Source organism: Arvicanthis niloticus, chromosome 2 (genome assembly GCF_011762505.2).
Source record: "Arvicanthis niloticus isolate mArvNil1 chromosome 2, mArvNil1.pat.X, whole genome shotgun sequence".
Taxonomy (NCBI): Eukaryota; Metazoa; Chordata; class Mammalia; order Rodentia; family Muridae; genus Arvicanthis; species Arvicanthis niloticus.
Genome location: NC_047659.1, coordinates 7,008,408 through 7,034,966, shown reverse-complemented (window position 1 = coordinate 7,034,966; position 26,559 = coordinate 7,008,408). Strand labels below are relative to the sequence as shown.

Sequence of the window (26,559 nt, the reverse complement as noted above, 5' to 3'; positions counted from 1 at the left end):
GCATGCCTTTAATCCCAGCACTTGGAAGGCAGAGGCAGGCGGATTTCTGAGTTCGAGGCCAGCCTGGTCTACAGAGTGAGTTCCAGGACAGCCAGGACTACACAGAGAAACCCTGCCTCGAAAAAAACAAAACAACAACAATAAAAAAGGATGGGTTGACAGGCCAGTGAGCCCCAGGTCCCACCTGTCTCTACCTAACTCCCCAGCACCGGTGTAGGGACTGAGTTACTTCCTCAGCCCTTCTTTGTACAGTGTTTGTTTGTGATGTTTTTGTTTTTAGATGTATCTGTGTGTGAGAGACTGTTCTTGAATATTCATGTGGGTACCCACTGAGACCAGAAGACGGTGGATTTCCTGGAGCTGGAGTTACATGCTATCAGGAGCCACTAGACATGGGTGCTAGGGACCAAATGGTCTCCTGAAAAAGCAGCAAGAACTCTTAACCACTGGGCTATCTTTCCGGCCACTAAAAGTCTTTGCTTAGTAAACTCCAGCTTTCTCTCATATTGACTAGTCCCGAAGCTACTTTCTGTAGTACAAGCCAAGAATCCAGGGCCAGGGTTAGGCTCCAGGGTTAAGACCCCTGCTGTTCTTCTAGAAGACCTGGGTTGATCCCCAGCCGTCTACATAGTGGCTCTCAACCACCTGCACCTTTGGTTTCAGAGGATCTTATGCCCTCACTCTTCTGGCCTCCAAAGGGGCTATGCACGTACATGCAGGCCAAACACCCTACACATAAAATAATAAAATAAATTTAATAAAAGAAAGAGGGCCCAAGCTGCTCATGATTTTAATCCCAACACTCAGGAGGCAGAGGCAGGTGGATCTCAGTTAGTTTTGGGCCAGCCTGTCCTACATAGTGAGTTCCAGGCTAGCTGGCTAGGCAGGGCTATGTAGTGAGACTATCTCAGGACAATGTCTAATGGAAGCAAGCTCCAGGGACTGGCCCAATGGTTGCTTTGCCCCAAGTGGTAATTTCAGAGAGCAACCCTTCACTGGCTTTTTGCAGCCCCTTTTATGGGGAAGGGTCCAGGCTGATACACAACAGCTGTAGGGACAACCGGCTGTTAAGACCTGGACAGCAGAGGGGCTCAAGGCTGCCTGCGGGTAGGTAGCTGTAAGAATATATCATGTGGAAGTCATCCCGGTATGAAGGCTGAGTAAGAATATGCTTCCTAACTTGGTTCCACAGCAGCTCACAACTGTCTGTAACTCCATTTCCAGGGGATGCAGCACCCTCATACAAACATGCATGTAGGCAAAACCCCAATGCACATAAAAGGAAAGAAGGAAGGAAGAAGAAAGGAAGGAAGGAAGGAAGGAAGGAAGGAAGGAAGGAAGGAAGGAAGGCAGGCAGGCCGGCCTGGTTCAATTTCCATCACTCATGGGGGCTCACAACCTCCTGGAAGTCCAGCTTCAGGAAATCCAATGCCCTCTTAAGTTCTCAAAACAAAAACATTAAAAAATACTAAAGACAAAACAAAACAAAAAAAACTTCCGAGAATGCAGCTTAGTAGAGTGCTGAAAGCTCTGGGGTCAGTCCCTAGAGCCTGTAAACCGGGTGGGAAGATACTCATCTGTCACCCCAGCAGTCCTGATGGGGTCCGAGTTCAGGCTTCATCTGAACAGAAGCTCAGGCTGGCAGCACCGAGCCTGCTGCGACTACTACTTTGCATCCAAAGAATCAAGCTTAACCTATCAGAAACAGTACAGGTTGGGCATGGTGTTCCCTCAAAGAGTGTTTATTGAGCTCTGCGGGGGCCCAGCGGTAAAGCTGCTGGCCTACACCTTGTATATTCCTCCCATTTTTCAGATGACAAAACTGAGCCTCCGAAGGCCACGCCTTCGGGATCCTGCCCCTCCCCACTACTTCTCACTTAAGGCCAGAGTCTCAACCAAATACTATCCCCTAGTATCCCTTGCAGTTGAGGGTCCGGGCCCCCAGCCTGCGAGCCAGGGCGTAGTCCTCCATCCTCTCTGAAGCTCCCAGAGAGACAATAGCGAGGTCGCGGGCGGAGGCGAGGGCGCAAGTGCCCCCCTGCCCGCCGCCCTTTGTTTTCCCGCCTGCCCCCTCGCGCGCCCCGGGAGGCTGGGAGGCGCCTCTCGCAGGCTTCCTCCTCCCATTCTTGTGCTAATTGGGTGTCAAGCTGAGATCAGTGAGAAAGAAATCCGCCCGGGCTCGGGTTAAACTGCCGCCAAAGACGAGGGCTGAGCCCAGAATTTGATTAGGCCAGGAGGAAGCCGCGGTCCGGGGGAGGGGTGGCTATGCTTTCAGGCCCCCTTTGAAAGTCACTGGGTCGCCCCCCCAGCCCCCGCCCTCGCCACAACCGCCTCTATGGGCCCCTGGAAGGTATTTAACCTTCTTCCTAGGAATTGAAAGCGATAGCCACACACTGGCCTGGGCAGCCACTTGCCTGTCCGAGCACTGCTGGACCTCCAAGGATGCAGGAGGCTGGCCCCTTCCAGTAGCGCCCTGTTCAGCAAGGAGGCGGGGTGGGGTGGGGGTGGGGTCGTTTACCTCCAGACTCTGTGGTGTTTGGAGAGGCTTTACCCCGCCTAGTCTCTGGTTCCTCTTCTGTGGGATGAGGATAAAATCCTACCTGTTCTGTGCTTGGTGGGCAATAAGAGTCTATACGGTGTAGAGTGAAAAATTATAAAGGCCATCTTATCAAATATATATAAATTTTTCGCCTTAGACCTTGGGCAGAAAAGCACCTGCCAGCAGGTTTGGGTCCATCTAATTAGTTACAGAGGAGGGGGGAGTTACAGTACAAAGGCCTGTTAAGAACATCCCAGAAACTGACTGGCCAAGGGAAGAACTACACCCTCCCCCATGGTACGGCCTACTAGTGTTCAAAAGAGGTAAAACAACCAATCCTGTGCACCCGCGCGAAAGTTCGATTTTTCCCTACCCCGCCCATATATAAGCGCTATGCCCCTGAGCCACGAGGTCAGTCCCTCTATCCCCTATGTGAGATATGGGATATGGGCTGGCCCAGAGCTCTGATATAATAAACCACCTCATGTATTTTACAGCAAGACGGTCTCTCGTGTGTCCTTTGGGTGCGTGTTATCCTGTGACTTAAGTGGACCCCTTTTTGGGGAGTCCCGGACCTTTCAACGGGAGTAGCTGACCTCCAAGGGGACACCTTCAGGAAGGATCCACTGCTCACACCTCTCAGCAATGACGCCTTTGCCCAACCATACAGCTCCATTGCCTTACCGGTTTTTACTTGTGATTTATTTACTAGTTTAATTATGTATATGTCTTGTGTATGTTCATGCTAGTGCGGTGTCAGCATCGAATACCCCAAAACTGGAGTCAAAGGCAGATTCGAGTCACTCGATGTTGGAGCTGGAAACCCCAGTCCTCTACAAGAGCAATATGAATTCTTAATGGCGGAGCATGTATGTGTACTGTGCATGGGTGCTGAGAACCCAGCAGCAGGTTAGCCACTGAGCCACCTTTCTCGTCTGCTACACCCCTCCCCTTTGACAGTGTCTCACTATGCTCCCTGACTGGCCTGAAACTAAGTAGACGAGGCTGGCTTGAAAGCAGAGACCTACCTGCCTCTGCTTCCCAAGTGTTGGGATCAAAAGTGTGAAGAACCCTGACCAGCTGGTCTACATCTCTTCTGTGGGCCTTGACCTAGTCTGCTTGGCATGCTTCCTTGAAAGGCCTCCTGTTGCTAGGCCCTGGTGCACAGAACTCATATTCCCAGCCCTTGGGATGAGGCAGGAGGATTCCTGCAAGCTGCGGGGCAGATAAGGCTACACAGGGTAAACATTTCAGAACCAACAGAGCAGTGCTCCTGTGTCCCAGGGCACACCTCATTTGGTCCGTCTGAGCTGCAGCTGCTGTGCCCCGTGGAGGTGGATCTGGGGACTAGATCGTGCTCCAGTGGCAGCTTTTTCTGTCTGCTTAGGAGGTGAACAGATAGGTGCTCTGCAACCGTCAAGGACCTGATAAATGTGAGGAGCTGCCCAGTAACAGTAGCTATGTAAGTTAATTTTATAAGCATGTACTGATCAATTACTGTATGTATGCAGAGGGCTCAGCATGGTCTGGGGACAATCAGATGCAGGTTCAAGAGCTGCTGGCCCCTCAAGGAGGGGTTAGGAGTCCCAGTATAAAAGTGGGAAACAGCCTTGTTTGAAATGTCTTGTTTTGTTTGATTACATTATTAACCTGTGTGTGTGTGTGTGTGTGTATGTGTGTGTGTACATGTGTGTTTACAGTGGACAACCTACAGTCAGTTCTTTCTTTCCACCATGTAGGTTCTGCAGATCCACGAGGTTGTGGAGCTTGGCAGCAGGTGCTTTTACCTGCTGAGCCATCTCCCCGTCCAGTTTGTTGAAATGGAGTCTCACTATGTGGCCTTGGTTGGCATAGAATGCTCTTTGGAATCACAGAGGTCTCACCTGAGTGCTAGGATTAAAAGTATGTAATGTTAGTATTCTGTCTAAACTCCACCTCCACAGTTACCTGGCAACAGCCAGGTATGCTCCTCCCCACAGTTACCTGGCAACCACCAGGTAGGCCTGGTCCACTATAAAAGGGGCTGCTTGCCCCCTCCTCTCTCTCTTAATCTCTTACCTTCTTGCTTCTCTGTCCCCTCCCCCCCTTTCTCTCTCTCTACGTGGTCATGGCTGGCCTCTACTTCTCTACTGCTGCTTCTCTACTCCTCTCTCTCTCTCTCTCTCTCTCTCTCTCTCTCTCTCTCTCTCTCTCTCTCTCCCTCTCCCTCTATCTCTATCTCTATCTCTATCTCTTCCTCATTGCCTCTAGTACCCTACTGGCTTCCTTCCCCATGCCCTCAATAAATGCTATTCTATACTATACTGGAGTGTGACTGGTCCTTCAGGGAAGAGATGCCTCTGCATGGGCCCTGAGACATCCCCTTCCCCCATACCTCTCCACACACCCACAGAACATACTCTCTTTATCTCTTTATCTTTTTATAAACAGTTCATGTATCACCATGTCCAGCTATTTCTATGTGTATGTGTTTTGCATGACTTTTGTGTGTGGTGTGTGTGTGTGAGTATCATATGTGTGTAGTGGCCAGGGAAGCCAGAAGAAGGTATGGGATCTACTAGAACTGGAGCTGGGAACTGAACCCAGGTCCCTTATTTTGTTTTTGAGATGGAGTTTCACTCTGTAGCCAGCCTGACTCATCTGGCCACTGTCACCACAGCCCCTCAGTGGTGAGTGCAGGGGTGAGCCACATCAGACCTGGTTTCTAGTATGAGATTTGGGAGGTGGGGGTTGTTTCAGAGACAGTGTTTTACTGTGCATCCCTGAAACTCCCTCTGTAGACCAGGCTGGCCTTGAACTAAGAAGTCTGCCAGTCTCTGCCTCCCCAGTGCTGGGATTAAAGATGTGCACCACCATTGCCTGCAACCTTTTTTTTTTTTAAAAAAAAAAAAAACAATTTTTATTTTTAATTTGATTTTGTTGTTTTTCTTTTTTTTTTCCTTTTTTCTTTTTTCGAGACAGGGTTTCTCTGTGTAGCCCTGGCTGTCCTGGAACTCACTCTGTAGACCAGGCTGGCCTTAAACTCAGAAATCTGCCTGCCTCTGCCTCCCAAGTGCTGGGATTAAAGGTGTGCGCCACCACTGCCCGGCGATTTTGTTATTTTTCAAGACAGGGTTTTTCTGTGTAGCCTTCTTTGTCCTGGAACTCACTCTGTAGACCAGGGTAGTCTTGAACTCAGAAATCTGCCTGTCTCTGCCTCCCGAGTGCTAGAATTAAAAAGGTGTGCCACCACGTCTCAGTTCATTTTTTTTTTATTTTTTGAGTATGATGGGTATTTTGCCTGCACGTATTATCTGTGTAGTGTGTGCAATGCCAGTGAAAGCCAGAAGAGGGCATCAGCATCCCAGGAACTGGAGTTACAGATGGAATGCTTTCCTCTGGAATAGGAGCTAGTACTCTTTACGGTTGTACCATCTCTCCAGACCCTACAAGAGGTCTTAACATTTGAAAAGTTTCTTTTTCTCATCAAGCCTAAATCCTTGGAAGCCTAAGCAAAAGTCCTCAGAGACCAGCCTTGGGAATCAGAGTGTCACCCTAGTTCAAATGGTGAGGCAAAAAACCACATCCCTTCATGCTGCTTTCTTGGCTGGGCATTGTAGGCCAGGAATGCAAATGTGAGCCCCTTGCTCCCTCTGCTGGCCATACTTGACACGACACCCAGCCACCTGCCCTTGTGTCTCTCTGGCCTTCACTTGGTTTGCTCTTAGACATACGGAGAGTACCCCAATGCACAAGCCTTTGCCCCTGGAGGCACCTGGATCTTTTTCTTAGTCTGGCCACCCCCACCTCTGAACTGTCATCTGATGGCCCAGGGTGTGGCCCAGAGCAGGTTCCACAGGTTTGTGTGGAATAGCAATTTCTGGCTTCCTGCTGCCTTCTGTACTATGTGGCAGGGTGGTAAATCAAGAGCAAGGCCTTTTGCATTCCAGCACCCACTACCTATGTGATACTGTCCACTGAGTGAGTCTTAATCTCCGTGTTCTGAGTCTATTCTAGAATAGTCCATTTATAAAACCTCAAGCCAGGTGGTAGTGGTGTACACATTTAATCTCACCACTCCAGAGGCAGGTGGATCTCTGTGAGTTGGAGGCCAGGCTGGTTTGCAGAGCTACAGAGTTCCAGGACAGCCAGAGCTGTTACACAGAGAAACTGTGTCTAAACTCCCCCCCCCCCCCAAAAAAAAAAAACCCTGCTTCAAGACCCAGTTTAGCTCCTAGAACTGACCTCCTCTAATTCCAGCTCCAGGGATTCTGAAGCCTCTGGATTGCAGAGACCTAAGTCATGTGCACATAACCACACATTACTAAAACACAACAAAACACTCAAACTAGATGTCTTTCATCAAAGCACCTTGGAGGAAGCAGGATTTTGAGTACAAGGTCATCCTCAACTACATACCAAGTTAAACACCAATCAGGACCACATAAAACCATCTCAGAACTCAAACAATCGACCACCTCACAGATACACGAGAAGGTCCAGCAGTGGAGGTGGGGCCCTTGTGAGTCCACCCTGGGCAGTTAGGGCCCTCTGTGCTTCCTGGGGCCTTCCAGGTGTAAGGGGGGGGGAGGGACTCTGGACCAAAGTGTTGCTGACTGCCCAGGATTGCCTGGGCAGGTCAGGCAATCTGTCTGAATCAGATACATCATCCTAAAGGTGCCTGTCAGTCTCAGCCTAGGCGCAGAGGCCTCTTGTCCAAGAAGACAGCGCTTAGACGTGAAACTTTCACAGAAAGCCTCGGAGGGGTGGGGAGGCTCCAATGGGTCATTTGGCAGAAGATGGAATAACAGGGCACGGGCCTACAGACAACTCTGTGCAGGGGAGGGCTTTCCCTCAAAGACCCCAAGAATCCTCCCACTCCTAATGGCTTCTCATAGTTTCTGAATCCCTCCAATCACCCCCGTCATTCAGGAAACACTTGCTCAAACCCACACGCTTCTTCTAAAGGTTAAGTTCAGTTTAACATCCTGTCAGATCTGGTGGCAGCTGCTCCTAAGACACTATAGGAAGGTAGACCTTTGGAAAGAGGAAGGGGTGTGGTAGTTACTGGCCAGATCCCAAGCGCTAAGTAGAAGGGGTAGAGGGGAAGGAGGTAGGCAATGAGCCAGACTGTCAGACTACGAGGAACCAAGGCAGAGTTTATTGGTCCCTGACCCTCCCCTTATGCCTGCTCCACCCAGTTAGGCTAGGACAGATGGAGAAGGCAACACAGACTCACAGACAGGCAGGAAGGCTGCATCTGAGAGACAAAACAGGACACCCCTTCCCTCCCTCCCCAAGACAAGAACAAGGGAATCTGGAGAAACAAGGAGTGTGTGTGTGATCCTGACTTCTTGAGACAGGGCCCGGTGGCCACACGCTGTCCTCCCTTCCCCAGAGGTTCAGGTAGGGCTAGGTGACACTTTGGCAGCTCTGGACCAAGATCCTCTGTGGACATGGGATGGCTGGCCACTACAGTCGCTGGCCACTTAGCTTCCTGAGTCTAGAGGCTTTTGCCTTGGTTCATTTGTAAGCTCCCTTCTTTTTGGAGGAATCTTAGTGACTCCTCTTCCACACCCTGGCCCGCTGGACCCAAGACATCATCCTAAAGGGGCCCATCAGTAAGCCTGGGGCCCAGGGGCCATGCCTGGACCAGAAGACACAGCTTGGATGAGACTTTCACAGAAAGCCTCTGGAAGGTTGGGGAAGCGGCAGTGAGTCACTTGGCAGTTTGGGAGAGGGGGGATCAGCACCTAGGGGCGGAGGTGCGGGCCCTGCTAGCTTTGGTCTTGCATTGCCCAGGACCCCTCTGGGGTGGAAGCTGAGGCTCTGAATCCAGCATCCTCTGGCCCTCAGAGGGATGTAGGGGGAAATCACAGCTTCTCCTCGCCTGTCTGGATACGGGTATAGGCCTCTTGGTCCAGTGCAACATAGCAGCCCTTCCGGGCATCCAGATAGAACAGCGGGTCTTTCACAACAGATGGGTCAAAGCCCTCCTTCCGCAACTCTGTCTTCTGGAACTTGAAGGTCCCTAGAGAGTGGGGAAGAAAAGTCAGAAAGTGCAAGGCAGGGTTTGGAGCTCCTAGAAATCTGATGATAAGGGCTAAGAAAGGAAGAGCTAGGGAGGGGAGGAAGGATATGGGGACCCTGTATGTCTAATATCATCTCTGATGGGCAGCAGAGTAGAGAGCAGAATCTAGGTCCCTTTTATTTGAGCACTGACTGGATGCAGAGTCCTCAACATCTTGAGGCATCTTCCTACTGTTTCTAGGGTATCCCACTCCCATCCTGGTCTATCATATTCTAAGATGCATGTGTTTTCTTGTACAGGGTCTCACTAGATAGCCCTGGCTGTCCTTCAAACTCAGAGATCCACTGGTCTCTAGATCTAAAGTGCTAGGATTAAAGGGGTGCATTAGTATGACTTGGGGGGGGGGGGGAGCAAAGTCACACAGGGAGCAAGTGATAGCCTAGGAATGATCTGAACCTAGGAATGACAGACCATCTCCCTGGATCTGTTAGCCTCTGAAACGGCAGCTATTGCTCCCACAGAAACTGCACTCCCCCAAACTAGACCAGCCTTCTAACTTGCTCTGAAGCACTGCTGTGGAATTCTTGTGAATCTAGGCCTCCAAGGACCCTGCTATTCCACCCCATGCTCTTGGGGGGTGGCGGGGAGAGACACCTGAGAACAGACCAGGAAGAATGAGCAGCTTTATGAAAGAGAAAAACCAACCCAAATGAGTCCTCTTGACCAGTACTGCTCATGTGTAAGCCCCTCAGTCACAGCAACTCTATTTCAAATGCTCAGTCCATCCATGGTGCTAGCTCCATCCATGGTGCTAGCTGCCATGATAGTGGGCAGCAGAGATGCTGGGCGGGGCTGGAGAAAAGAGTGGCTATGGCCTCTGCAGCTCCACTAACTCCTTACAGTTGAATGCAAACCCCATATCACTAACCCAAAGAACTGTGATCCTCAGAGATCCTTGCATGTAGTTCACTCTGCAGAAAGACCATCTGGCAGCTTCCCTGCTTGTCCTGGGCAGAATCACATGTCCAGCCCTCAGGAAGTCAATCTCAGTTGTAAGATTGACACCTGTGTCCCTCCCTATGTCACACTGGAGCCTAGACCCTTCCCACCATTTCATATTTGCATGGTGTACAGATGTCCACAAGCTGACAGAGACCTCAGCAGCCGGAGGAGGCTTGGAACTGACAATGCATGGGAGGGGGTCAAGCACATGGACCCCAGGGTGAGCAGCCAGGGGAAAGACTGAACAATGAGGAGAGCCTGGAAGGTGGGCCTAGACAGGAGTTTCTACACTCTGATTCAGGGAACTCCTGAGACCCATCTCAGGACCAATACATAGGATGTCACTGTGCTACCATGTGACCATAGACCCACCCACAGCTCACTCTTGGGCAATACCAACTCCTCCCGAGACACCTACAATTCTCTGCCACTCTCCACCCTGCAGCTGGAGATCCCTATTGGACCAACCTTTCATTTAGATAGCTTCCTACTGTTTCTAGGATATCCCACTCCCATCCTGGTCTGTAAGATCCTATAGGCTTCTGACCCTGATGGTCTCTGCTGATGGCCCACAGCACACTACTCTAGAAGCATCCAGGTTTGGGGGTCTCTTTTCTCTTCCTTTTAATTTATTGGTCTACTACCATTTGCCTATAGCTTATTATTTATTTCTTCATTACTACTTTTCTGTGAACTGGGAATCAAACCTAAGGACTCATGTATGTCAGACAACCTCGTCCACTGAGTTCTGTCCCCAGTCTATTGTGCCGTGATCTGAAGTCCATTCTCTTTTTTGCTGTTTTGTTGTTGCTAAGACAGGGTCTTGTGTATTATGAAGCCAAGGCTGGCCTCCTCCCTCCATTCTGAAGCATTGGGATTACAGGGGTATGTTACCACACTCAGCCTCTTCCCAACCTTTGGAAATTTTCTCCTCTGGGTCTAAAAAATTCTGTAAAGCCTAGTCAGACCAGTGAAGTGTAGTCAGACCAGTGTCTCTGAAGTAAGGCAAGGCAGCCATGGACCAGTCCTCACTCTAAGGGATGGTGAACCTTCTCTGAAGGTGGGTTTGCACATGTCCACAGTGGAGAGCAGCATCTCAGCCCTGCGGCAAGGCTATTTGTCAAGGTCAGAGGTTAGCCAGGGATCTTACACTACAGAAAGACCCAGCCCTGAGAGCCAGGAGCTGGAAGCAGGGACAGACCTGTTTTGTGCAGCTCAGGCAAGAAGCGCAGGAAGATGGGGTGGGCATACAGAGGCAGCTCCTTTTTCAAGCTCTGTGCAAAGCTCTCCAGGTCACAGTTGCTGGTGGGGCTTGCCACAGCAGCCATTCCTGCTCGGCCCTCAGTTCCTGGAAGTGGGAGGGTACCCAGTCAGTGGCAGGCAATGTTCTGACACACCCACCATCCTCTCCACACGTACCTGGCACCTCAACACCATAAACTGCCACGTCTGCCATATGAAGCAGGCGGCTGAGTGTGCCTTCCACTTCAGTGGTAGACACATTCTCCCCTTTCCAGCGGAACGTGTCCCCTGTGCGATCTCGGAAGTACAGGTAACCCAGCTCATCCATCACCAGCACGTCACCTAGGGAGAGTACAGTTAGTCAGGACTGGGCCAGCCTAGCTCCTGACTGAGGCTGAGTCAGGCAGTCATCATGGGGGCTGGGCTTTGTGGAGTCCAATATATGTTCTCTGAGACTGTGGAAGCCCTCCTCATCAATCCCTGTCCCCTCTGGAAGGGGTGGCAAACAGCAGGGACTCACCAGTGAGATAGGCTTGGTCCCCCTTCTTGAAGACATCATTAGCAATCTTCTTGTTGTTCGCACCCTGGTTGAGGTACCCATCAAAACGGCGTAGGGGGTCCTTCTGGATGATGCGACCCACCAGCTGCCCTGGCTGGCCTAGGGACGAGAAAGCCAGTCAGGTGTGGCCTCTTCTACCTGTCTTCACCAACAAAGGCATCCTGCATCTTAAGCTGACTTAATGCTGTCACAGAAATGCCCCATTTGTCTCCTAGACGGAAGGTAACTGAGAACAGGGAGCACATCTGGGCAGTTTGGGAGCACTGACTGGGCCACTAACGGTGAGAGTTCAGTGAATTGATCCAGGAAAGAACGAACACTCAACGCACACAGGCCTGACTAGACAGCTGAACAACCTGGTAGCACCGAGCCCTACACCCGTCGGAGCTCTCAATGAGTGTCACACACGTTACCCCCACCCACCCCTCCCCACACACAGAGTCAGGCACTGTCACCAGCCCTGCATAAAGATGAGGGCTCGTGTATGAGGCTGGCTGTAGTGGCCAGGATGGAGCCTTCTCAGGAAGGTGTGCAAACGGCATGGCGAGTGACGGTTAGTGACGGTAGTGGGGTGAGCAGTGGGTAAAGCAGAACCCACACTCAGAATGGTTTATGCACACTGACTACCCTCCATGACAAGGCCTTCCCTCAAACGTCCATTCCCTCCTGGGGCAGACCTGGTTGACAGGGAATGCAGACGCCATCAGGTCCCCGGATCAGTTCCATGGTATCCTCATTGACTCGTACCAAACGGATAGGGTACACAAAGGACAGGATGCGGCTATTGAAGCCACAGGCCCCCACCTGCAAAGGCCGAGACTTAGGCCAGGGCTCCATGGACTCTCCAACAGACAGTGGGGCTGGAGGGACTCTGGTGTCCGTTCTCATGCTAGAATTCTGCTTACCCCTCTGCAAGCCTAGGCCCTACTGTGATCCATCCCCACAGCAACCTTATTAGCCCCAAGCTGGACCTTACCTGGCTGTCAAAGTTGCCCAGGCTACAGTTGCACTCAGTGGCCCCATAGAACTCGGCCACCTGGGGGATGTGGAAACGGCTGGAGAAGTCGGTCCAGATGGACTGCCGAAGACCGTTGCCCAGTGCCATGCGCACCCTGTGCCGAGACTCAGCCTCACGGGGCGGCTGGTTTAGGAGGTAGCGGCAGAGCTCACCGATGTACTGTACAATCTGGGACGAGTGTGGTGTGAGTCCATACTCTAGGGATGCCCCACCTCATTACCTCCCCACCAGACACTGAACAGCCCTTCCCTCTCTGGGCAAGGTGAGCAATGGAGACGTTGCCCAAGGGACTATTCTGAAGTCTCAGCTGTTCAGATGACCCAGTGTGTGTTAGCAGGAAAGACGTGGGAATGGGGCTGCTCATGCCTGTCCCTCTCACTCACTGTGCAGTTGTACTTGACACAGTCGTCCCAGAACCGGGAGGCTGAGAACTTCTTCCGGATCACCACAGTCATGCCGTGGAGGAGGCACTGGCCGACCCCCACGATGTTTCCTTAAGTCAGAGAGGCCTGGAGGTTAAGGACATAGAGACCCCACCCCAGAGCCTCTTCTCGTTCAGGCCTGCCTCTTCTGAGACACTGTCTCATATAGTCCAGGCTAGCCTCAAACTTAGTCCAGGCTAGCCTCAAACTTAGTCCAGGCTAGCCTCAAACCTGCTGTATAGTAGAAGACAGACCTCCACTTCTCAAGAGCTAGACTGTAGGGGTTCACTGCCACAACCAGCTTCCAGTCCTGCCTCTTCACAGGCCCTCTCTCCCTTGGTCTCCTCCTCCTGCTCTGTCCTACCATGTTTACAGTGCCTGTGGGATCAAGCACACACTTCTTGTCTACACAGCTGTCACTCAAGCAGACAGGACTGCTCCCCTGCTGGGTATGTTTCCTCAGGATGGTCCTCTCGGCCCCACCACTGGTCTTCCTGGGTGTGACACTTGTGCCTCCTCCTCCTACCTCTCTAAATCGTCTCTTCCTGAGTGTCAGGCAGGTTCCCAACATGGACCAGCTCTGTGTGTGGAGCACAAGTGGTGTGCCCCGCTCCAAGTCAGAAGGATACTCGAGCTCTCTTCCCTTCCACCCCTGTAGCCAAGCGGTAGTGCTACACACCTGCAGAAACCAACCTCAGTACGCAGCAGGCGAGATGCCCCCGACACTGACCCACACCAGGAACCTCGTGTCACCATCAGTGGACAAGACCGTGGTGGTGGAGTCGATGGCCCTGCCTGAATCTGAACCCAGATTTGAGCTCCCACGTTTCTACTGTAAGTGGCTAGGAAAGTGGGGCTTCCACAGGCACAGGGTGCTGGCAGCTAAGGGCAGGCCCAGGGTTACCTGCCGAGTGATACAGAGGGAGGCAGTCATAGACAATGTCGTCAGGCCGCATGCGGAATCCATAGTATACCAGGGAAGCCATACGGTAATACCTTCAACCGTATACAAGGCAAAGAGGTCAGTGGGACCCTGGGATGGCAACAGGAAGCTTCCTAGTCCTACACGGGCCACATCCACCCCTGGGCACTTGTCCCTTACCTGCTGTGCACCACAATGGCAGCTTTGGGCAGCCCCGTGGTGCCCGATGTGTAGACATAGAAGAGCTTATCTGAAGGAAACAGATATGCAATGCAGGTCACTGGGAGAGCAGCTGCAGGACCATGTGCGGAGGCGTCGGCTGCGTGCCCATCAGCCCATTTCTATGCCTCTTCTGGGAGACCTACTGATGATCTCAACAGCACCTGCCCTCCCAGGCTCACCCAGAGCCAGGCTGAGGGAAAGAAGAGTGGCTGAGATGAATACAGAGCCGGTCCCCTCTGAGGTCCCAGGTGAGTGGGACAGTCAGATGAAGACAACATACTTCAACACCAGACCTCATCGTGGGAATGCAGGACTGATGACAGCTAAGCATCAGCTGGCTCAGCTTACAGGAGCAAAGGTGGTGTCAGGAGGGCTTCTAGAAGGAGCAGATGCCTGCTTCAAGGCTTAGGTTCAAGGGGAGTATTAACTGAGTGAGGTGGTGTTCAACTTTAATCTAGTGCTCGGGAGGCAGAGACAGGAGGATCTCTGTGAGTATGAGACACATCGAGCTAAGGACAGTCAGAACTACATAGATGGACACCATCTCAAAAGACTGGGGTCCACGGCCACTCCACACCACCGGGGTCCACATGCCCACCCAAATGGGCACCAAGCACCCTGTCACAACCTGTCACAGCTGTGTCTCTCAGAAGGTCAAGAACCCAGCTGGACAGCACTGTTATCAGCCACCTCAGGCACTGTGGCGCCCGCTGTGTGGCAGCCCTGGGCAGTATGAGGGTAAGGAACCAGTCATGGTCCCTGCCCTCGAGCAGCATCTAAGAACTAAGGGAAAGGAGAGTCTCAATACTGGCAATGACAAGTCACAGCCCTTCCTGCTGATGCACGACCTCGGGGCTGACCTTTACAACCCGCTCATAAAGTAGATCGCCACCATCCCCAACTTTACTGCAGTGAGACCTGAGGTCAGTAGCTCTGGTCACACAGGGAAGTAGCAGAGCAGAACAGAACTCAGATAGGACTCAGTGGCCACCAGGCAATAAAGCAGGCTCTGGGACTCCAGGGAGGAGCAGAAAGAGCAGCAACTGAAGGGCTCTCGGGCTCCAGTATAGAGGGAGACTCTGGGGAGGCTTCCTGGAGGAGGAGGGCAAAGGCTGGGGCCTGGCAAGGCCTACACTCAACAAGCTGGAAGGATACACTGAAGGTCTCACACTTACCCTCCTCTCCACCTGGCTATGACTGGAAGCAAGCTGCAGGGTAAACACAGGCCTACACATAAGGCATTACTATAGGCCTTCCACAAATTGACAATTTTACTTCACCAGTAACCCCATTTTCCAGATGGAAAAGGGGAGGTGCCTCAACTTGTCCAAGGCACATGGCAAGTTTGCAACCCTGAGGCCAGTGCTGTCTTCGAGAACATTTCAGAACCCTCTAATGTACTGAGGGGCCCACCTGTAAAACCCTTGTCTGGGTGGCTGGGCAGGTGCTTCGGGGTGTCTTCCAGTAGAGGGTCCAGATGCTCTGTGTTGGCAGGCACTGTGCTGGGCTCCCAGGAACCAGAGCAGAAGAGGCTGAGTGAGGGGTCCAGGCTAGCATGGATCTCACAGATAGCTGAAGAGGAGACACTGCAGGTCAGCAAGCAGGCTAGGAAGCCTGAGTTCCCAGGACCTTTGTTATGCATGGCTGACAGTCAGGGAAGACAGGCTGGTGTGCGGAAATGGGCGGGTGAGACACATTTACTATTATCAGGAGATGCTTTTCTCATGGACTTCTTAGTAACCATGATGCCTTACTCACGGGTTCCTGTTCACAGAGCTGGGAGGTAGCTACTAACATCAATTCCCTACCTCCCTGCCCTCTGACCCTGCTAAAAAAAAAAAAAGAAGAGGAAGAAGAGAAGGAAGAAGAGGAGGAGAAAAGTAGCTATGTATATGGCCTGATAATCCAATCCTCCTGCCTCCTAGTTCCTAGTGCTGGGATTCTTGGTATATAACATCATGCTAGCTACAATCAGCCCATTTTAAAGATGGGGAAAGTGATGCTAAAGATGGAAGAGATGTTGCATCTCACACTGAGCTTTTTTTTTTTTTTTTTTTCCCCTGCTCTAGTATGGCTTTCTGCCAGAGACAAGTAGAGGACAAGAGGAGGTCAGAGGCTCCCACTCACAGGAGCCTTTTCTGGGGCCTCTGCAGAGATTCTATTTACCCTGGGCATGAGACGATCATGGCCTGCTGGTTCTGCTTTCTCTAGCTCTAAATTCCTTCTTCGGTGCTATGAATAGAACCCAGGGCCTTGAACAAGCTAAGAAGGCTATGTCCTCAGTTTTTCTGGCTTCCCTTTGACTCACCTAAAGGGCTTTTCTCACTGCTGTATTCTTACTTCTCCTAACACCTCTCCTATTACCTCATGGCCACAGCAGTATAGGGAGAAAGACCAGGAAGACTGTGGTCCAGCCCAAGATCAAGTCACAAACCTGCTGTGTCTGTGTGACACTGGGTGAACACCTCACTTCCTTCTGAACTTGTCTCATAGTCCAAAAACTAAGATGACAACTGCTATCTCCTGTCTTAGTGAAGAGCAGAGCTTCCCAAAGCACTATGATCAGCACTTCCGGTCCCTGACTTAGCAATAAGTAAAGCCCAAGTCTGAGAGGAAAGAAGGGGACCTGAGTTCTGCTCCCTTTGTACAGATAACGCAGACGAGGCCAATCTACCCAAGGACCAGACAGCACTGGCCACACTGGGTGCTTAAGAACAAGACCTTCTTGAGATTTGTGGTGCTGCAGATAGGGGAAACTGAGGTTTAGGGACCTGTGGTTCATACAGGCTCTGCGGCATCCCTGGCAGGGTCCAGTAGCTGTGGTGCCAAGACTCATACAGCCTCCCTCAGGGATAGAATGGAGCTGTCATCTGTGCAAGGTCCCATGGGTCTCCCACATACAGCTCACCTGAGGCCATCTCGCTGCCAAAGATGAGGGCTCGTGCCTTTGAGGTATCAAGACAGTGGCGCAGGGCATCCCGCCTAAGGTTGGTGTTGATGAGAGCCGCCTCTACACCCAGCTTGGCCATGCCTAGCCACAGACCCACAAACTCATTACGGTTTTCCATAAAGAGGGCAACTACATTGCCTGAGGTCAGGCCCCGGGCCTGCAGAAAGTTGGCCACACTACTGGAGTAGTCATCCAGCTGGCGGAAGGTCCAGTGAGTGTCTGTGCCCTCGAAAATCAGGGCTGTCTTGTCGGGGTGGCGCTGCACCACTGAGGCAAACAGCAAGGGCACCGTCTTCCGTTCCTGAAGGTACCGTCGAACCTTGGTCTTCACCTTCAGGAGCACCATGCCACCGCTGTGTGGGAGCAAAGAAGCCATGAGTGCTAAGCTAAACTCCTGACACCTCAACCCAGGCTGCTGTACAAACAGCTTGAGGCTCAAGAACCATCTAGCTAGCTTTCAATCTTTTGGTTCTTTGAGACAGGATTTCTCTGTGTAGCCTCCGTTGTCCTCAAACTCAGAGACACGCCTGCTTCTGCCTCCCAAGTGTTGGGATTAAAGGTGTGCCAGCATGCCCAGCCTCAGAGTTTTACTCTTACTCCTCTCTTCTAAGTCTGTTCTGCTAGGTGCCCTCTAGGGCCCCAAGCCCACAGTCAAGATGCCACATCTGGAGAACTGGAGCCTCCCTTAGCCCTCACTGCCATAGAAAATCAGGGATGAGATTTTCTCCCTGTAGGTGGAAGCAGGTACCTGTCGCATTTGCTACCTTATCTCCTAGGCCTCCTCCATGCTGGGCACAGGGAACACATCCAGTGCTTGTGGAACAACCCCTATACCCCTCCCTGCCGACCACTAGCTTCTTTGTCAGTGAAGGTGCTCTGTTCCACCTCCCCTACCTGCACAGCACCTTTCCCTCCAGGAGACCTCCTGGATTTCTGGCCTAAGTTCCTCATCTGAGACTCCCTCTCTCTGTCCCATGCTCCCACAGTTCCTATGGGGTCACTGGAGACCTTTTATAGTCAGCTCAGACTAACAAACACTGGGCTGTCCATTCTAGGCACGGCTGCTTGTTCTGGGTACTAGAACACAGACGTGAGCAAGACCACCAGGGTCTCTACAGCAATGACAGACAGTTTAGGGAGTTACTGCATCCCTTTCTTACCTTCTAAAAGTCAGGGCTTCACAGATGGAGTCTGCCTTCTTCCTCTCTGGGCCTCAGAACCAGCCTAGCACCTAGCATACAGCACCTAGGAGCAATTTCTCCCAGACATCTAACTCAGGGTTTGTGCATCCAGTGTCCCCTTGGGCTCTCTCAGGCTGTGCCAACCTAAGGAAAGGTCCTTTTTCCCTAGGGTCTTCTTCACCTTGCCATGAACAGTGTCCTCAGGACCCTTCACAGACATCTCTTCAACAAATTTGCTTTGATGTGTGCCTCAGCTTCCAAAACCTGCCCCAGGACAAGGAGTCTCAGGTTTAGGAGATTCCCTGAGATACTCTGACCTTGGAGATAAAAGTTCTAGGTATGACTGCCAGGAGAAGGGTGTAGAGAAGATGCTGTTCCTTTAATGACCCAGATGTCTTGTGCTGGAAGGAATAATGGCTGGTAAAGCCCAGCACAGTTGAGACCCCAAGACAGGCTAGATATGGTACTCACAAAACATCTCTCCTGACCGTCTTGATGAAGACCCGGATGAAACGCCAGCCACCAGACCCCAAGTACAGGAGCAACAGGGAGAATCCCACCTGGGTCCAGGGCAGCTTCAGCACTAGCTTGGAGAACAGTAGTGCCCCCACCAGAGATGCTCCAAGCAGCATTGTGACCTGCAGGTGCAAGGCAGTTAGGAGACTCAAACAACTATTTCTTAGGGGCCTTTACCTCTTCAATAGCAGCCATTTCGGTATAATTCCAAAGAGTCAGCCGATGGGGATTACCTAGTCACCTCAAAAGGGGTGGCTTAGAAAAAGGCTCAAGGCTTTGGTTCCATGCCAAGCTGGAAGGGACTTGAGATCTAAAGCTTTGGGTTTAAGAAACAAGAGGATGATCTACCTTCTGGTTCTATCTTTGACCACCTCGCCAAGTGACCTTGGGCTAGCCTCTTTCCTACTTCAAGCCATAGCACCTTGCTCTATGCAGTGGGTTAGTAAGACTTGTTCTTAGAACCTTCCTAGACCAAACAGGACAATCCATTCACCTATATTTAAATACCTTAACCAAGATAGCTGGGGAATAGGATCACTGATGTGTGTCTCTGGCTTGACTCCTCTCCTAGAGACTCCAGGAGGTTCTGGAGATGACAACATCCAAAGGGCAGCTTCCTGGGAAGGGAGCCCTGCACAGTCTCTACCCACAGACTCAAGGCAGCGTTGTGCCTCTACTGGTCCATAGAGGGCGAGCCAGCAAATGGGTTAGAGGCAGGAGGGGCCTTAGAGGTGACAGCCCAGGGGTAAGGTGGAAAGAGGTGGTTGTTGGACAGGAAAAAGATTTTGAAGCACTGCACTCACCTATACCCACACATTCATATGAATCTTTGGGGACTAGGGCTGAGAAGAAGGGGGGAAGGTTGTGTTGAAGCCCACGGCAGAGATTAAGGCCCAAACTCTATTCCTGCTTCTTTAAGGATTTAGTCAAGAGGACAGCTAATGGACTGCTTTTCTTGGGAAGAGCAGAAGGTCAAAGATATGAATGAAGTAGCCTGAATATCTTCAAGCTAGACGGAGGACCAGGGCCTGGATCATAGGGAATCCCTTATGAGGTTGCTTTCTGGAGAAAAGCATTAAGCCATGGGTGGGAGGACTATTGCAGGATCGCTAAGATTCTTAGCTCTCTGACTTGACAGAGCCAGTCAGAAAAGAGGCTAGGCGCCGGTCTAAGACCGCTGAGAGAGAAGACAGGACAGGAGGGGTGCCGCGGACCAACCTGCCTCTAGACAGCTAGGACATTAGAGCGCTCGCAGGACTAGGAGAAGGAGGGCGCGCCCCTTAGCCTGAGCGGGCGCCGCCGTCTCCCCCTGCTCGGCCTGGCACGTTTCCCTCCCCCCCGCTCAGAAAGCCGCCGTCCCCGCTTTAGCTCACCCGGCTGCGGCTGCGCGGCGCGGCGCCCCGTCAGGATGCGGCCCGGTTGCGGCAGCGGAGTGCGGTGCGCTGGGGGCATCGGCCGCCCCGGGGCGCACACTGCCGAGCCTCAGCGCGTCTGGCCCACTCCTCGCTCTTGTAGGGTCTGTACCTCTCCAACCCCACCCGCCTCCCGCACCCGCACCGGCTGTGCTGGCCGGCAGCACTGCCTTCCGTGCGGTCCCCGCACCGCAGAGGGCGAGCTTCTGAGCCCGTGCGCCTCAGTACAGCCCAGCCCCAGCGCATCCGACACCGCCCAGTCCCTCCAGCCCTGCGCGCGCCACTGCCTCCGCAGCCGCCCGGCCCGCTGGGAGTGGTAGGCTGGGCTGCGCGGCATGTTGGGAGTTGTAGTCCTAGTAGCCTAGCTTGTTCTGGCTGCTCAAGTTGCCCTGGACAGGCAGTGTGTAGATCTGCTCCTTGGGTCATCCCTCTCTGCAATTCCCTGGACTAGGGGACCCAGGTAGAATATACCCGCCCACAGACCATTCGAGAATCCAGAGCCAGAGCTGAGGCCCAAGTAGAATTTGTTTCACGTTATTATTATTATTTACACTTGTTTGCTTATTTGTGTATGAATAGATACATATGGCAAAGCCCCTGTATGGTCAGAGGACAACTCCTGGGAGTTGGTTCTGTTCTTACACCATGAGCTCCAGGGATCAATTTAAGGTTATTAGTCTTGGCCCTCAGGCTTGGGGACAGGCACCTTTCGCTGATCCACCTTGCCAGTCCTGTTTGGTTTTTGAAACAGGGTAGTAACTTTGCCCTGAATCTCGCTGCAGTCAATCTACTTCAGCCATGAGTACTGGCATTACAGGCATGAACTACCACACTTGTCTTGAAATAGAATTTAACAAATGTTTTAATACCACTTGCTGAAAAAAAAAAAAAAAAAGCTGAATTCTGTCTGACAGAGGTGAGCCTGCACAAAGAGTAATTATGGATTCTGGCAGAATACACAGGGCATCAGGCTTCTAGACCATCTTGGAATGGTCATTCACCATGGCTGGGTACTATCGCTCCCTCGGGACTTTTACAGTTTTTAGTACCTTCGCAAAGTTCAGAAAGAACTGAAGAGTCTCCTCAAAGGTCAGGATTTAAAGCCTGTGTAACTAACTTTAACCCTGACTGATAATACTCCGGAACACTGGTTTCTTTGTAAACTGAGAGCTTTGTCAAGTCACCTGTCTAGCTGTGGGCGAGAGTCCAGACTCACAGCCCATGGGGTTGAGAGCCTCTGAAGAGTTTTGGGGTGACTAAGCAACTTGCCCATCTACTATTGTCTTTAAATAGCTCCTTCCATGACTCAGCCTGGTAAAGTTTTTAAAGGGGGAGGGGCCGCCTTCAAGGTCCGTTTATAGGGATTACAGATGAAATACTGGTATGATGATGGTCTGGACCTGTTCAGGAGTGTATCCTTCAGAGAGTTTTGATAGTAAGCTAAAAGGACGTCTCCAGGGCTATAATAGCAGGTGCCCCATGTTCATAGGCGTGGGCGTTACAGACCAACAGGAGAATCATGTTCTCAGGAGAGACTTCCAAATCTCAGTCCCTTCTTATGTATTAAAAGTGAGTTTTAGGGGGTCAAGTGTGTTGGTGGTGGTGGTGCATACCTTTAACCCCAGCACTTGGGAGGCAAAGTCAAATGGGTCTTTGAGTTCAAGGCCAGCCTGGTCTACATAGTGAATTCCAGAACAGCCAGAGCTACATAGTGAGATCCTGTCTTGAAAACAAACAAACTAACTAACAAAACAAAACATCACCGCACAAAAGTGAGTTTGGGGGTCAGGCAATCATGGTGGTACATAACGCTAATCCCAGCACTTGGAATGCAGAGGGTCTCTGTGAGTTTGTACCCAGTCAAGGCTATACAGGAAGAATTTTGTCTCAAAGAAACCAATGAACAATATGTGAGCAAAGATATATGATTCATGAGCTCACCTCACAGCACTGGTGTGCAGATTCATGGACACATTTGAAATAGCGCTGACATATTTATTATTATAGTTTATAGGCTGGCTACAGAGAGCACATAAATCAAGCTCTAGGAGACATTATGGCTCCCTGTGTTTGAAGCTGTCCCCAGTGCATAGTGTGTCAGGCTGGAGCTGGACTTAGAAGAGCTATACCTAGCTTGCCCAAGGCCCTCATTTGATCCCAGAACCAGAAAAATAAAACAACCAAAAAAGCCAAGCAGGGCATTATGACACACACACCTTCCCCGTCCACTCAAGCACGTGCCCTCTTTGGTACACACATACTTTTAGTTTCCACGTGCAAGAGCCAGAGGCAAGCAGTTCTCTGTGAGTTGGAGATCAGCATGTTCTCTATAATGAGTTCCAGGTGAGCCAGGGTTACATCGAGACCCTGTCTCAACGTCAACTAAATAACCAAGAACCAGGGGCCTGGGAGGCTGACTCAGTAGTAGGGAACACTTGTTGCTTACCAGAGGATCTAAGTGTGCTTCCTGGCACCCACAGCCAGTAGCCCACAATTGCCTATAACTCCTACTCCTCTTTTAGCCTCTGCAAACATGCATACACATACATATATAAATAGATTTTTTTTTCAAATAAGGAAAGAAGTAGCAGCCAGTCTAGGCCATATAACCCGGCAAAGCTTTGTATCAGATTAAAAACTCTGGGCAGAAAGATCCTGTCTGGTCACATGCACAGGGATTAGCAAGAAATAGAGCAAAATGCTTGTTGAAAAAGTGCTTGAGAAAAAGTGAGGGAGAGTGTGGTGACCAGTGAGTGAAAACACACGTCCTAGATTGTTGAAGTCATCTGCAAGGAAGCAAGTGTGTTTGGGAGAGGGGACTGCTCTCTTCTTACTAGACTTGTCACAGTGGTCAAATCCCACAGAACGCTGGGCTGGGCCTGAGGTCTAGAAACCAAACACAGATAAGCAAGCCATCCTGTCTTCAAGCTGCTTGGCATGGTTGGACACAGAGACTGGACTAGGCTGCTCCTCACCACATTCTGGCATTTCATCTACCTAGTGCTTTCCTTGGGCTGTCTTCTTTCCTTCCCAGTCAGCGCAGCTAGGATGGAGTCCCTCCGTGGCTAGGCTTTGAGAAATCACTTTCCCAAGAGTCCAGAGCCTCTCTGCATCTGTTAAATAGGTGCACCTCCTGGGGCTGGCAAGAGTTCAAGGCGACACACTTGGAGCTGGCCTCAACTCTAAGGCCAGAAGTGGCCCTGTTTCCATTATTGCTGGTGATGGTGTTGACAACTTGATAGTCTAGGGTCACTTGGGAGGTGGGCCTCAGGCCATGCCTGTGGGGGAATCATCTTACATTAATAGTGTGAGGATATCCATCTTAATTGACGGTGGGATTATTCCCTGGGCAAGGGGTTCTGAGCTGTATAAAATGAAGAAAAGTACTCAGCCATGACGGTCCCTGCCTTTAACCCTAGCACGCAGGGGGCAGAGGCAGAAAGATTTCTCTGATTTCAATCATCTACATAGTGAGTTTTAGGCTAGCCAAGGCTACATAGTGAGACCCTGTCTCAACAATAACACCAACAATAAGTAGACCTAGCTGAGCACTCGCAGGCATTGGGTTGGAATCCAATGTTTCCTTTGTCCCTGTTTCCTAATGGTACGTATGACCAGCTGCTTCTTAAATTTTTACTCAAACACTTGAAAGCTGAGCAGAAGTAGTGTAAGGGAGAAACCGTTGCTTTTAGTTCTCAGTTTCAGACCATCATAGTAAGAAGATAAAAGCATCAGGAGCTCATGAAGGCATCTGGGAGCCAGATGTGGGGGTACCTGGCTCCCTGCTCAGGAGGCAGAGGCAGGCACATCTCTGAGTTCAAGGCCAGCTTGGTCTACAGAGTGAGTTCCAGGACAGCCAGCACTACAGAGAAACCTTAACTCAAAAAAAACAAAAATGAGCCGGTCGGTGATGGCACACGCCTTTAATCCCAGCACTTGGGAGGCAGAGGCAGGTGGATTTCTGAGTTCGAGGCCAGCCTGGTCTACAGAGTGAGTTCCAGGACAGCCAGGGCTACAGAGAGAAACCCTGTCTCGAAAAAACAAACAAAAAAGAAAAAAAAAGAAAAAAAAATGAAAAATTTTGTGTATGTGTGTGTGTGTATATGTATGTATGTATGTATGTATGTATGTATGGTGCACTATTCCTAGAGGACCTGAGTGGAGTGTATGGAACAAGCTCCCATTCCAACTCCTAGCTCCAAAAATCCACTTAATATATGATCCTAGGATAGAGGACATGTCCACATGTCAATATTAGACTGATAAGAACAGATGCTAGATTTGATTGATATTAGCCAAAAGTTTCAGAAGCCATTAGATGTATTTAATTTTATTATATGGGTGAATGTTTTGTTTGCATGTAAGTGCCTATGGCGGTCAGAAGAGAGCACTAGGTTGTAAGAGGACATTGCACTTTCTGGAACTGGACTTATGAATGGCAGTGAGCCACCATGTGAGTGCCAGGAATTGAACCAGAGACCTTTGCAAGAACAAGTACTCTTAAGCATTAACTAATCCCAGTTGTCTCCTCTCTCCTCCCCAACCTCTCTCTCTCTTAAAGATTTATTTATCGGGCCTGGAGAGATGACTCAGCAGTTAAGAGCACTGACTGCTCTTCCAGAGGTCCTGAGTTCAATTCCCAGCAACCACATGGTGGCTCACAACCATCTGTAATGGGATTTGATGCCCTCTTCTGGTGTGTCTGAAGACAGCTACAGTGTACTCACATACATAAAATAAATCTTCTAACAGAAAAAAGAAGTTTTTTTAAAAAAAGACTTATTTATGTGAATATACCGTCACTGTCTTCAGACACACCAGAAGAGGATATTGGATCCCATTACAGATGGTTGTGAGCCTCCCTGTAGTTTCTGGGAATTGAACTCAGGACCTCTGGAAGAGAGATCAGCAATCTTTTTTTTTTTTTTTTTTTTTTTTTTTTTTTTTTTTTTTTTGGTTTTTCAAGACAGGGTTTCTCTGTGTAGCCCTGGCTGTCCTGGAACTCACTCTGTAGACCAGGCTGGCCTCGAACTCAGAAATCCGCCTGCCTCTGCCTCCCAAGTGCTGGGATTAAAGGTGTGCGCCACCACCACCCGGCTTAAAGATGTATTTATTTTATGTATATGAGTACACTGTCAATGTTTTCAGACACACCAGAAGAGGGCATCAGATCCCATGATCTGATGGTTGTGAACTACCATGTGGTTGCTGGGAATTGAACTCAGGACCTCTGGAAGAGCAATCAGTGCTTTTAACCTCTGAGCCATCTCTCCAGCCTCCCCCCTCCCCCACCCCGCCCCATGCCCTTTTGTGACAAAGTTTCTCTATGTAGTTCTGGTTGTCCTGGCATTCATACTGTAGATCAGGCTTGCCTGAAATTCAGAGCTCTGCCTGCCTCTGTCTCCTGAATGCTAGGATAAAAGATGTTGACTTGATAGGTATTGTATGGCAGGCTGAGTGTGCCTCAGCCACATCTAAATGTTCACACCATACACATTCTGCTCCTTTGGCCAGAGGAGCTGTGGGCTGTAATGGTCCTACTACTTTGGCCTGACCTTGTCAGTGGTGAGCTAGCTCTCCATAGACCTTCCTGGCCAGTGATAACTTCTATTTCCTAAGTGATCACGATGTACCAACAAGCAGCACCATGTGCCATCTTACTGAGCCTTCCTCTTATGAGCAGTAGGCATTCTACACTCGTTTCAAGGTTGGGAAACACACTCTCAGGAAGTGAGAGCAGATCAGTGATGGGCAAGGCTGGCCCTGGACCCTGGGTGCCAAGCTCAGGCAGGCGTGTTATACATGTACCTGTGGTGCTGGAGAGCAAACCCAGGACCTCATGCAAGTTAGACAAGTCCTCTACCACTGAGCTATGTCCCAAACACTTCATTCTTCATTTTAGTTTTTAAAATATTTATGTAGATGAACATTTTGTGGACGTGTATTTATTTATATGCACCACCAGTGTGCCTGGGACCAAGATCAGAAAATAGCATTAGATCCCAGAACTGAAGTTAAGGGTGGTTATGAATCACCATGTAGGTGCTGGGAATTAAACTCAGGTCCTGTTTATGAGTTCTTAGCTGCTGAGACATCTCTCCAGCCCATCATTTTAAATATTTATTTATTTATTTATTTATTTATTTATTTATTTATTTATTTTGAGACAAAGTTTCTTTGTGTAGCCTTGGCTGTCCTGGAACTTGCTCTGTAGACCAGGCTGGCCTCGAAATTAGAAATACGGCTGCCTCAGTCAGTGTTCTTAAATGCTGAGCCATCTTTCCAGCCCAGCCCATCATTTTAGATATGGTTTTTACATTTTATTTTGCACGTGTGACTGCATGCACACCGTGGCACATTTGTGCTGGTCAGGACAACTTGCAGAAGTTTTTTTTTTTGTTTTGTTTTTCGAGATAGGGTTTCTCTGTGTAGCCCTGGCTGTACTGGAACTCACTTTGTAGACCAGGCTGGCCTCGAACTCAGAAATCCGCCTGCCTCTGCCTCCCAAGTGCTGGGATTAAAGGCGTGCGCTACCACCGCCCGGCCAGAAGTTGTTTTTCACCT

The 26,559-nt window shown here is 50.5% G+C and overlaps 1 protein-coding gene, 1 long non-coding RNA gene and 1 other non-coding gene across 3 annotated transcripts; 1 reads left to right on the top strand and 2 right to left on the bottom strand.

The window, feature by feature from the left end:
* Positions 1-2,074: 2,074 nt before the first annotated feature.
* LOC143441130 (uncharacterized) lies at positions 2,075-4,724 on the top strand. Its single transcript, XR_013108349.1, has 3 exons — positions 2,075-2,350; positions 3,289-4,001; positions 4,279-4,724. It is a non-coding gene; the product is annotated as an uncharacterized LOC143441130 (long non-coding RNA).
* A 2,933-nt stretch (positions 4,725-7,657) lies between these two features.
* Positions 7,658-20,280, bottom strand: Slc27a4 (solute carrier family 27 member 4). Its single transcript, XM_034494604.1, has 13 exons — positions 19,957-20,280; positions 18,539-18,705; positions 16,845-17,239; positions 15,350-15,508; positions 13,895-13,964; positions 13,697-13,788; positions 12,754-12,863; positions 12,329-12,538; positions 12,030-12,156; positions 11,314-11,451; positions 10,971-11,135; positions 10,753-10,899; positions 7,658-8,549 (listed from the first exon to the last, which is right to left on the bottom strand). Exons 2-13 carry the CDS (start codon positions 18,697-18,699, stop codon positions 8,392-8,394), a joined length of 1,932 nt encoding a protein of 643 aa, XP_034350495.1. The 5' UTR covers positions 18,700-18,705; positions 19,957-20,280; the 3' UTR covers positions 7,658-8,391.
* Positions 20,281-24,124: 3,844 nt separating this feature from the next.
* On the bottom strand, positions 24,125-24,310 carry LOC117704861 (U2 spliceosomal RNA). Its single transcript, XR_004606373.1, has one exon. It is a non-coding gene; the product is annotated as a U2 spliceosomal RNA (small nuclear RNA).
* Between the last annotated feature and the right edge of the window lie 2,249 nt (positions 24,311-26,559).

Bases quoted from the DNA above. Each gene is read 5' to 3' on its own strand.
- Slc27a4 (XM_034494604.1), bottom strand. From the start codon at position 18,699: ATGCTGCTTGGAGCATCTCTGGTGGGGGCACTACTGTTCTCCAAGCTA. The intron at 13,789-13,894 runs GTAAGGGACAAG...ATACGGTTGAAG, and splicing joins GCCATTGTGGTGCACAGCAG to GTATTACCGTATGGCTTCCC. The intron at 12,864-13,696 runs GTAACCCTGGGC...CTCTGACTTAAG, and splicing joins CCCTCTGTATCACTCGGCAG to GAAACATCGTGGGGGTCGGC.